Source organism: Tenebrio molitor, chromosome 1 (genome assembly GCF_963966145.1).
Source record: "Tenebrio molitor chromosome 1, icTenMoli1.1, whole genome shotgun sequence".
NCBI classification, from domain to species: domain Eukaryota; kingdom Metazoa; phylum Arthropoda; class Insecta; order Coleoptera; family Tenebrionidae; genus Tenebrio; species Tenebrio molitor.
Genome location: NC_091046.1, coordinates 41679788 through 41692095, shown reverse-complemented (window position 1 = coordinate 41692095; position 12308 = coordinate 41679788). Strand labels below are relative to the sequence as shown.

The 12308-nt window shown below is 37.3% G+C and overlaps 1 protein-coding gene across 1 annotated transcript; it reads left to right on the top strand.

Annotated features, from left to right (window-relative positions):
• The first annotated feature begins 3292 nt into the window (after positions 1-3292).
• LOC138131187 (uncharacterized) lies at positions 3293-5075 on the top strand. The gene is made up of 5 exons (XM_069048042.1): positions 3293-4077; positions 4124-4426; positions 4477-4710; positions 4760-4927; positions 4976-5075. The coding sequence occupies exons 1-4, from the start codon at positions 4029-4031 to the stop codon at positions 4924-4926; spliced, it is 753 nt and encodes a 250-aa protein (XP_068904143.1). The 5' UTR covers positions 3293-4028; the 3' UTR covers position 4927; positions 4976-5075.
• Positions 5076-12308: the final 7233 nt, after the last annotated feature.

Below are 12308 nucleotides of genomic sequence, written 5' to 3'. Positions count from 1 at the left end.
AGTGGAATATTCGCTGGAATTTTCTGTGGCTAGGCTACGAAAGTAAATATCTGCTATTTTATTGGTTAATATTTGAAAAATAACAGGTGAATTGAATAGTCAGTTATAATACCACGAGTAGTCAAAGATTGTCGAATATTTTTGTGGTGGTATCACGAATGGTCATTCGCTTTATGAACACCATGAGTGCGTAGCACGAATGGTGTTCGAAAGCGTAATGACCATAAGTGATACCATCGGAAAAATATTCTACTATCTTTGACTACGAGTTGTATTCAACAGACTATTCAATTAACCAAATCAATGATTAAAATAAAAAATTTCAAAGCTAGTTCGCAAATCTGCGTTACACATGATTTCATTGTTCAGTTAGCTTCGTAAGAAAGTAATAATTTCTTTGAATAAAAATAATAATCAAGGATTGTTTAAAATATTCACCTCGACCACTAGTGGAATAGTCAGTTATCTTTTCACTAGTGGAATATTCGCTGGAATTTTCTGTTGCTAGGCTACGAAAGTAAGTATCTGCTATTTTATTGGTTAATACTTGAAAAATAACAGGTGAATTGAATAGTCAAATTAATTAGGAGGTGGATGTTAATACGTTATGAAATTGCACGTTATAACGCTTCAAAATCAGTAATAACACGAAAGGCGCGCTCAATTTCATGCTGGCTGATCACAGAATTGAATAGTATATTGTACAATTTATTGTATAATTCTTGGGACTCGTAAATTATTAAATCTGCAGAGAAGAATATTGTGCATAACTAGTTATATAAATAATCCTGAATTCGACAAAATTATTTTTAGATGTAAAATTAAACATTAGCTGGTGTTTTTTTTTTTTAATAATTTGTTAAAAAGGAAAACGAATATGGTAGAGTAAGGCCGGCCTGAGATATGACATTTGGTGGGGGAAATCTGCGCGGACAAAATATCCCAGTGGCGTGACAAAACCGATCACAGCAGAGAATAGCGGTCACAATAACAATCAGCTTACTTTCAATCTGTTGAAAACCCCTATTTTACGAAAGATGGACTCGTCCGACTGTTTTCCGTCTACGCTCACCCCCACCAAATGTCATATCTCAGGCCGGCTTTACTCTACCGACACGTACGGAGGATGAAAGAAGAAAGATGGCCACTTGGCCAGTAAGAATATTCGACTGGAGATCGCAAGGAAGAAGAAAAAGAGGACAACCAGAACAAACGTGGATACAACAGGTGCAACAAGATATGACTAGGAGAAATATGTATAAGGGAAGAAGCGGAGGACTGACGAAAACGCACCACGGATTAAATCGACTTTGACGGAAAATTTTAATCAACACCCGATATATGTTTTTTTATTTAAAATACGAATAGAAAAATTCATTCATTGATTTCAAGTATTTGCTCGTCTTCATCTTCAGAGTCAGAGGGAAAATTTCTGGAACGTCTGCGAAAGATGTTCGCATTGTAAAACTCATTTCTGAAACAGTCAAAACACTTTGCAGTTGTCGAAATAAATGAATAAATCTGTTTTGTTAAGTTTTAAATCCGTTGATATAATTTAGTAACAACAATCACCTAATCGTACCGACTGAAGCGTACGATACAATGCCAGCTGTCAATAACATCAATAAAACAAACCGAAATAGGTACAATTCATGTAAATTTTTTTATTGCCAACTGAAACAGTTATTGTTGCTCACCCGGTATTATGCTGACGGGAACTTTTGTGCACCGGTGAAATTTACCGGCATTTTCGTAGAAAAATGCAGGTACGCGGCCGAACCATGGGCAAGAGATTGTCATGGGAAAAGAAAGATTGCAGTAAATTTAAATTGTTAGCAGAATTCAAATTGAGAGAACCACTAAAATAATGTTCATTAGGTTAATTTACTTTTTTAACATGCTCAAATTTATGTCAAATGTGTAATAAATGGGCGCGAATTGCAAATGCAAATTAGAAACTAAAAGCTTTATCGTAATATAACTAGAATTGTTTGCGTTAGAAAAGTAACAAAACAAAGTATAAAAGGAGTAGGTAGAAAACATAGAAAAGAGGGTAACGGCACCTCAGGTATTTTGTAGAAACCAGGTGTGTGAGTGAGGGGAGCGAATGAAGATTCCTAAGTAATTAATTAGAACAGTTTTGGGGAATTCAAACCAATGTAGAACAATTCTAGAAGCTGCAGATCAATGGAATTGCAGGTCGAATGGCATGGCAAGGGCTAAACTCTTAGGGCCCGATTTCAAGTCATGGTCGCAAATAGGTGGTGCAGCGCAAATGTGTAGTTATCTTTGTCATACACATTAATTACCAATATGCGTCATCTTTCTCTGTTGCGACGTTACCATGACAACAAGTGCGACCGTCGCAAGTCAACTTGAAATCAGGCTCTTAGCACTTACGTAACAGCGTTTCAAGCCCAATTTAGGTTTCAAAATAATGTTAATTTGTTTCATGTTTATTTCTGTTTGCTTGTTGATGCTGATGTTTATTACTCTCTGCAAGTCTATAGACTTATATGGTCAGTAATTTAGTGTCATTTCCAGAGTTGTAATCCAACAACAAATTATGTACATTCGGTCTGGTCCTAAACAAAAGTCTAGGGGCCAGTTTATGGAAAGAGAATGAAATATTTAATTAAATGTTAATGCCCGATTAACCCATGAATCCGAAACTTTGATTGGTTCAATCTGATCACGTGTTCACTTAATCTTGCATTTGATTACGATTAACTAATTTCGCTTCTGTAAACTGGTCCTAAATTTAAACATTTAAAATTATGGTGGAAAACGGAAACGGTTAAATCGAAAGTTCTAGAAATATCGAAAACGTGTCGCGATTGGCTAAAATGACAAGTAAAATTCTACCGACCTGATTGGCCATTTTGGTCAAGTAGGGGTTGCGAAAGTGGGGTGTTGGGAAAATGATAAAACCCAACGCGGAACGGGAAACAGGCCTTTTTCATACAAACGTGTCGCCCAAAAATGAGAAATTTAAGCCTACAGGTACGTGATTTCGTTTCTACCACTCAAAATAAACAGTCTCCATTGTATTGTAGAGGAAGCTGAGGTCGCTCTTTATTGTAAGCGCAAGCGGCGTGGCCATTTACGCGGCCGTCAGTTTTTACAAGAATGACAAAATTTTTTACACGAATGTTGTCATGCTGCTGGTCCACCTCGCCGATCCTGAAAATGCGCACAGACTCGGGATTGTCGTGAGTAAATATCGCCTGATCCCCAAGAGCCGCTACGTTGATCCTGACTCGCTGGTAAACATTAAAATATAAAAAAGACAATTTTAATGACAACTCTCAGAGAGTTACAGTTTTTGGGAAGCAATTCAACAACCCCATTGGTATAGCTGCAGGTTTTGACAAGCATGCTGAGGTTATTTTAGGTTTGAGTGATCTAGGTTTTGGTTTTGTGAAAGTAGGATCTGTGACACCTGAGCCCCAACTAGGCAATAACAAACCTAGAGTGTTTCGCCTACCTGAAGATCATGCTGTGGTGAACAGATATGGCTTTAATAGTTAAGGTCATGACAAGGTTTTAGTGAGATTGAGCAGTGTGAAAAGTAGACAAGATTGTAGTCCTGTGATTGGTGTCAATCTAGGCAAAAACAAAAATTCTGCTGATCCTGTGAACGATTATGTTATGGGGGTTAAGAAATTGGAGGGGGGGGGTTGTTTATATCTTGCCATAAACATTAGTAGCTCCAATACTCCAGGTCTGAGGTCTGAGGTCAATGCAAGACAAAAGTGTGTTGAGGAATCTCTTGAGAGCTGTGATAGATGCCAGAAATGGTTTACCTAATGACTGCAAACCTCCATTGCTTGTAAAGTTAGCACCAGATTTGAAGTTATGAAGAGTTGCAAGATATAACTCAAGTTGTGACAGAAAAACAAACAAGAGTTGAGGGTCTAATAATCTCAAATACCACAGCAGAGAGACCTTTGTTTTTGCTCAACAACAGCTCCAAAAGTGAGACAGGGGGCTTGAGTGGAAAGCTACTGAAAAATGCCTGAACTAAAATGATTGCTGATGTGTACAGATTGACAAAAGGGCAAATTCCAATCATAGGTGAGCGTTCATCTGTTGTAATAATTGCCCAAGTAGATTGTTTTAGGCGTTGGGGGCATATTCACGGGTGGAGATGCTTATGAGAAGATCAAAGCAGGAGCAAGTGTTGTGCAAATATACACAAGTCTAGTGTATGAGGGTCCACCTGTGGTGACGAAAATCAAGCAAGAACTGTCCGAATTGTTGGCCGAAGACGGTTACAACAGTATTTCCGACCTGATTGGCCATTTTGGTCATGTAAGGGTTGCGAAAGAGGGTGTTGGGAAAATGATAAAACCCAACGCGGAACGGAAAACAGGCCTTTTTCATACAAACGTGTCGCCCAAAAATGAGAAATTTAAGCCTACAGGTAGGTACGTGATTTCGTTTCTGCCACTCAAAATAAACAGTGCGACCCAGATCTGTGTCAGACATCACGAAGATCACCTGCAAGAATGTCAGCGTGCAGAGGGGGCTGCGTAAGTTTTGTCTTCCCCAGCGGGACAGTTTCGAGCGGACAGCGTCCAGAAGAACGAATTCATATCGGAGTATTGCGGGGAGATATTTTCCCAAGACGAGGCGGACAGGAGGGGAAAAGTGTACCACAAGTACCTACATGTGGAGTTTTTACTTTCTTGTTCAACTTAAACAATGGTGAGAATTTGATTAGTTGTGTGGCGTGTTTATAAGTTTGTTTTGTCAGATTTTGTCGTTGATGCAACAAGGAAAGGGAACAAGATCAGGTTCGCCATCAACCACTCGATAAATCCGAATTGTTACGCGAAGGTTATGATAGTCAATGGCGACCACAGCATCGGAGTTTTTGCCAAAAGGGCTATCCAGCCGGGAGAACAGTTGCTCTTTGACTAAGGTAAATATTTTGGAGGTTAAGTGTGTTGAGATTAATTGTTTTTTGTAGATACGGCCCGACAGAGCATTTGAAGTTTGTTGGAATAGAACGTGAAATGGAATTTTTGTAATTCAGTTTTTTTTTTAAATACATTCTTTCATTTTATTAATGCGTGTTTTTAATTGTTTCATTGTTATTGCGTATCCCAGAACCCAGATTACTCTTATCCAGTGACGTGGGAAATAGAATAGACGGAGAGTAAGATAGACTGTTTTGATTCCCACCTCTTCATTTTTGCCCTTACCAAGATCGCCGCCGATTGTATTGCTGGTTGCCGTTGCGAACAAAATAATTACAGCAATTTGGTGCGGTTCTGTTTTAAAATTTACCAATATTGCTATATAACAAGGTTGTAGTTGCTATGATATGAAGCTGTTGATTGGTTTGATCTATGCAAAATCAATGTTGTTCAATAACAATATTGCTAAATTTTGAAACAGAATCGCACTAATTACATATAACGGGTGTTTTTTTAAATTTGGCGTCGAAGTAGGCGTTGAACCGTCGATTGTGAACGCACTATACAGGTTACGGATCACGGATCAGCTGTTTAAATCTTACGCTTTTACACGAGTGGTGCGCTCTCAATCGACTCTCCAACGCCTACTTGGACGCCAAATTTAAAAAAACACCCTTTACAGTGAGCGGCAAAAGTATGGAATAAATTCCTTAAAAATTAAACAAAATTAAAAAAAAAAAATCTTTGGACAGGTCAATTTTAGTTTATAAAAATACATGTTTTAGTACCAAAGAAAATTCCAAGCAGTCATTGTTTTCGAGTGACAACGTCATCCATACTTTTTTTTTTATGGAAACCCCTACTTTTTTTTTTTTTATTCAGATAGCCCTTGTAATTGTCTAAATGACAGTATTAATTTTGTTATCTTACATAAGGAAATTTTTGAGAGAAAAAAAATAAAGTTGGAAAAAATAAATTTTATAACGAACAAAAACAAGTCAAAAAATCAAGTAGGTAAATCAAACAGTCAAATGTTACTGTCAATTTCATTCGTATGTGTTATTTGTTTTACAAAACGTTTTCGAAAATGACACTAAAACAGGGGGAATTTCTTCCTAAACTTGCTTATTGTCAACAAGCTGGGGCATGGCAATTCAAACATTTAATTCCATAATTTTAAGTACTTACTAACACAGTTTTTGACTTGTTTTTGTTCGTTATAAAATTTATTTTTTCCAAATTTATTTTTTTTTCTCAAAAATTTCCTTATGTAAGGTAACAAAATTTTTATACTGGCGTTTAGACAATTAAGAGGGCTATCAGAGTCAAGAAAAAAAATAGGGGGTTTCCATTTAAAAAAAGTATCAATGACGTCATAACTCGAAAACAAATGACTGCTTGGAATTTTATTTTGTACTAAAATATGTATTTTTATAAACTAAAATAGACCGGCTCAAAGATTTTTTTGAAAAAAAATTTGTTTAATTTTTAAGAAATTTATTCCATACTTTTGCCGCTCACTGTATGTTATTATAAAGTTTTATAATGATGGGGATATCAAAATACAATAAAAAGATACATGAAATAAAAACGGACAAAGGCCAAATCAATTTATTGATGTTTAAAAAGTAGAACCTTTCTTAAAAGCTGTCTTACAGACGTACAGTCGTTGACCAAAATAAAATAGGACAAAGTGTTACCTTAGACAGTTTCACAATTCAAAGATTTGTATAGTGTAACTGAGACGTATGTGTCTCAGATTACAACTTGATTTGACTTGACAATTGATTTACAAAAAGTTAGGTTATGTTTTTTCCCTTGTCATCTCGTCACTGTCACTATGTTCAGTTGAATGATTGTGAGTTTTTGAAATATTGTCGAATGATGACACTTATCAGAATTGTTTTTTTATTTTTGACATTTTTGTTTCCTAAGAGATGGATTTCGCAAAAATATCGATACACAATCGAAATTTACTTTGTCCTATTTTATTTTGGTCAACGACTGTACCTTGTAAATTTTTGTTGAATTGGTTATTAAAGTACCTACCTAATACCTACACACCGTGAGTTTTTTTATTTTACTGAACATAGGATTCATGAATCTGTAAGTTTGGTTGCTTATTTCAAATGAATTGACTTGTCCATTTTAGAACTGAACATACAGGTGGTCCAACACCTATAATACAGTATGGGAGGCACGGGATCCAGGCCGGATTTATATAATATTTCATCACGAATATTTCTATTAAATGATAATAATTCCTTTGAAAGCATTATTTTCGTTTATAATATCTATCAATTATTATCACGTACTACGCTCATTTAATACACAACTTCCATGTCGAAGAGTGTTCTTGTATTACTGATCGCCGGAAAAAATCGCGTTGCGTTGTAACTTCAATGTGTACTTTATTATTCTTCCTTACTTAACAACTTAAAATTTTTTAATTTTAATTTTAAGTTGTTAAGTAAGGAAGAATAATAAAGTACACCAGTGGCGGCTCGTGACCAAATTGAAAGGGAGGGCACACTTCGATCAATTCGGATTGTACCCAATACTTTTTTATTGCTGTCTATATCCATGTCAGTGCCAGTGAACACGGCGTTTTTATATTGATCTATGTGTAATTTTAAAATATCGTCAACTTCGGCAATTAAATTTATCAATCCTCGAAAAATGCCTGGGTTATTGCTCTCAACCCCTTCATCATGTCCACGTAATGCTAACTCAAATGCCCCGCAAAATTTTATCGCGTCAATAAGTTTTCTTAAAATATATCGATTTTCTTTCACTTTTTCATTGTTTTTGAATTTCAAGGCGATATACCCCACTCAGCTGGTTACGGAGGTCCGTATTGCCCAAAATTCCAAACTCGACTGAATAAAATACATGTTTTTGGCTTATTGCATGCTTTTTAACTTTTTGGCCCAAATGTTTTAAATCTGTAACACCGGTCTGAACCCAGGCAGGATCGCAATCAGCGGATCCCATTATCAAACACACGAAACAATAAAATGAGTTACTTACATCGCAAGCACATAACCAACTAGCATTATTGTACATACCTCTGTTAAAATTTCTTACCACAATTTTACCCTTGATCAAATTTTGTTTACAAATTTTCAGGTTTGGACGAGGTGGACCCAACTATTTAATTTCTTTCCGCTCTTAAAATCCAAGTCCAACGGCGGTTTTTAAATTTTTAATTGATTGAACGGAATTCATGATAATATTCGTAAATAGCACGACTGAAACCTAATGTTACTATTAATGCAGAATGCTAGTGAAAACTACACTTGAAAGCAGAAAATAAAAGCACTAAACACACGTTTGATTAAGAATTAGACGTGTTGCGAACTTGCAAATCAGTTGAAATCTCGTTAATCTCGTTAAAATTTGAAATTCATAACTTCGGATGCAATCGAGCTAAAAACAATTCAACGTTCGATGAAGTCCGGTAAATTATGTGTTCTTTCTAATTCGCTGTGGGCAAAGTCGCCCTTGCCCACAGAGATGGGCATCGGCGTCATAGGGATTTTTTAACATGATGTTGTCGGAGAACTTGTAGAAGCGTCGTACGTCGTAGGTGAAAATAAACGAAGCGGGGCAAGCTAGTGCTTGCCTACGCCGCGAGGCGCTTTTGTAACGCAAGATCCAAATGACGCTGAGCGGCGCGCAAAATACAAAATGCACCCATTTCCCATTGTCACATTACAAAGGCGATTTAAACTTATTACAATTTAAATAATCGAATAGACTATATAACGATTTTTATATTTATTGTTATCCTTATTTTACAATTTGTTTTGGGGGGGCATTGCCCATCTGCCCCTCCTGTACCAGCCGCCACTGAAGTACACATTGAAGTTACAACGCAACGCGATTTTTTCCGGCGATCACCCATCCAAACACTGACCGGTCCAACATTGCTTAACTTCAATGGTCACATGATGACAGTGTTGTCACATTAGTGGGGCCGCTGTTTTATCAATATTATCATTATTACTTTAGCTACATTGCTAGCTCAACATATTTATTTCGTTTGAATTTTATTAGCGGTATTTTACTAGAAAATAACACCATTTAGATCTGAAGATAACCGAACGTGAAAGCCAAGATCCGAATCACATATTCCGCTTAGATCGTATAGATCTGGTAAATATCGAATTTATTCAAGGTCAGAGTCGTTACCGGTATGATTTTAAGACGAAGTGAATGTCTGTAAAATAGCAGCTGCGAAGCGTTATTAAGAGAAATTTCGCAATCGAAGAGCTTCTAACGGAAAACGATTTTCTTCTTTGAGGCAACCTGATCCAAAATGACGAGACGAAAAGGGTGCCAGGATCGTCCGGCACTGCTGATTCGGGAGTATCCGGATCCAATGATACTCCGGAGCCGATACCCGAAATAAAACGCACGTGTGCGAGTTGACCAATTTAACTAAAGTGAATTCTCTAATACAGTGATAATGATAAATAAAAAATACATAGTTTGTAAAATACAGGGTGATCCAATTTTTTTTTTAAATGTTCTAGCAACTTTATTTCTTGTCCGATTTTAACAAGCGATATATCAAATGAAAAGGCGTTTAAGGGATCATGAACTACCATATAATATTTATTTTTTAAAGAAGCAGTTTAAGTGGGGTGATATTTAACTTTCTTATTTTAAATAGTGACATATGTTTTTCATTACTTATTTTTAAAGTCACTATTTTTCTAAACATTGCTGTACAAAAATATTATTCTCATCTTATTTAATGGAATTATAATACATATATCTAGTCTTTCGAAGCGATTTTAAGAACTATCTAACACCAGTCAACTATTATTCCGCAGTAATAAACTGGCTACTATACTCCGTTCACTTGACCAATACAGTAATCACGTGCGCACCCCATGATCAGCTGCCGAAGAACCTCTACATCTCGTTGCATCATCTGGGCAAATCCAATGATCATCAAAACAAAAACTGATGCCGAGGCGGTGATGGTCAGCTGAGGTGCTTGTCCACGTGCGACTGATAATTTTTGGCAACAATCTGCCCGAGATTCCTTCTAGTGACAACATTTGCAGACGAACAAGTGTTCAGGATAGAGGCCGCATCCTGAGCCTGAACCCATCTCTTGCTTAAGATAGATAATCATTTGAAAGTTGGGCGTGCCGACCCTCTCCAGGCGAAAATGTTAAGAAAATTACACACTATTTATTTATATGTTTATCCTTCACAATATTTATCATGCGCTCACGTTTTCGTAATGACACCGTGAACTTTACACAAAAAGGCGTAAATCATCCTGCATTAAACGCACAATTTACGTCCGCCCACGCGAATCGTTTATTTCTAAGTCGGTGTTAACCCCCTTCTCACTTTCGTTCGTTTTTCAGGCACCTGTTGAGAAAAGCGAATCGGCGACAAGCGGAACCGACACTCTTGTCATTTTCAATTTGTCCGACGAGGTGAAAAGAAAATCGGATAATGAGTTTCAGTGGAGCTGGTTCCAACGATAAACGCCACAAATGAGACTAATTACTCCAACCACTTGTTGGAGAAATTACCTTCTGGAGGAAACGGAGCGGCTCCGGTCCTGGAAAAAACCCATCCGTACCAACAGTTAGTCTAATAAATTCGTTGCAAATTAGCATCGCGGCCTCGTCCCTTAATGGGTTACCATTACTCACGACAGTCTCGGTACGGAAAATTAATTGGTAAAGTCATATAAACTCGCTCCGGCTGCCAATTATCAGTTGTTAAATATCAATCGGTGGTGTCTTTTTGTTCGGCGATGATGCCCCCGCCCATATTTACTGGCCAGTCGGCAGACAATGCCCTTATAAATCGCACACGATCATGAGAGGAGCAATTTAGTTTTCTTTTCGAGACAAAGTGCTGTCCTCCGGGGGCCGATAAGGTGCATAGAACCGAGTTCTCACAGGTTAGGGAGGCGTGGAAGTGCACGCCGCACTTGACCCACGTAATTAGAGCCCCCTCGTCGGAGGTCACTCGCGGTTCACATGTCTGCCGCCGACGAGGGTTCGCCCGAAGGGACTGCCACCCCCGACTCGGGGGCGCCCCACGAATGGAACAGACGGCTAATCTGATTTTGCCTCGAGACGGGAATTTTGGAGCAAGTCGCGGACCCGAATATAATTTTCTTTGCAATCTGGAACCAAAAAAATCTACCCGATTAGGATCCCCGTGATGAAGATAAAAATAAATATGTTTCTGAGCGGATAAAGTTCAAAACTGTTGAGAAACGAGCTTTGATAGAAATATGTATCGCAAGGAAAAAATCTATTACTTATTCAAATATAATCTAAAGCTTTCATCTTTGGTGGGATAATTTATAGACTCCATTACTGCAATATAACGTTCAGGTTTAAACGAATTCCTACTATAAAGTTCACAGAGTGTTTTCCAAGAGGTCTCGCTTATTCAATGAGTTGACATAAATTGCTCGACTCCGGTCTTTAATTAAATCATCAACTATTCCACATGTTTTCGATTGGGTTCAAATCAGGAAATGTGAACGCTAATGCACCGCAACAATTGGTACTAGTTTTTAATACGTTTAAATGAACGCTTGCCTCATTATTTTGTTGAAATTGGTAACCTCGAGATGTGGCGTCAAATTACTCCGTTGAATCAAATTCAGTTGCACTGAAAATTTCTGCAGCAAAATCTATAAAGGACTAAACAGACCGTGCTCGTTTTGTGTATCTTAACAGTATAATAACTGTCACTGTTGGTTGTCTTTTAAATTACAACCAGAGAAAATTTTATTAGAAGTTTTGGCAACGTAGCATTTTCAGAAAGAATTCTTTAGAAAAGGAACAGTAAAGAAAGTAGAATCGCCATTTGAAGAAGGATAAGAAATGATAATCGTCACTTAACCAGTATCGAAACCATTGCTGCAGAGAATATCTTGCAGGATCATTTGAACCCCAGGAAACATGTTTGGTGACGCGTCTTGAGAAAAAAATGGTTGCTTTTTCAAAATTTGGACCCTCTGCAGGTTTTGCTTTGGCAACTAAATCTGCAACAAGAGTCCTAAAAGTGATTTCATTTTTACATCACAACGACAACTCCTTTTATATTGTGCAGCAAGTCAGACACTTTTTGGAGACATTAGGAGTAAAATTATATGCCTTAGAGTCCTGATCTAGTACCATGTGCTATTTGCTTCCCAGATCAAAGAAAAAGTCGTTGAAATTCTGAAAACCTCTCTAAAGTTAATTCAATTTAAAAAATGCGAATTTTGCTGTGACCTCTGGTGCTACTGAATGCATAATAAGATATTAGACATTAGGTATTTACGATACAAGTGGGATAAGCGCATTATTATTAAACGCGTGCGAAATTTGCACAACGAGGCGAAGC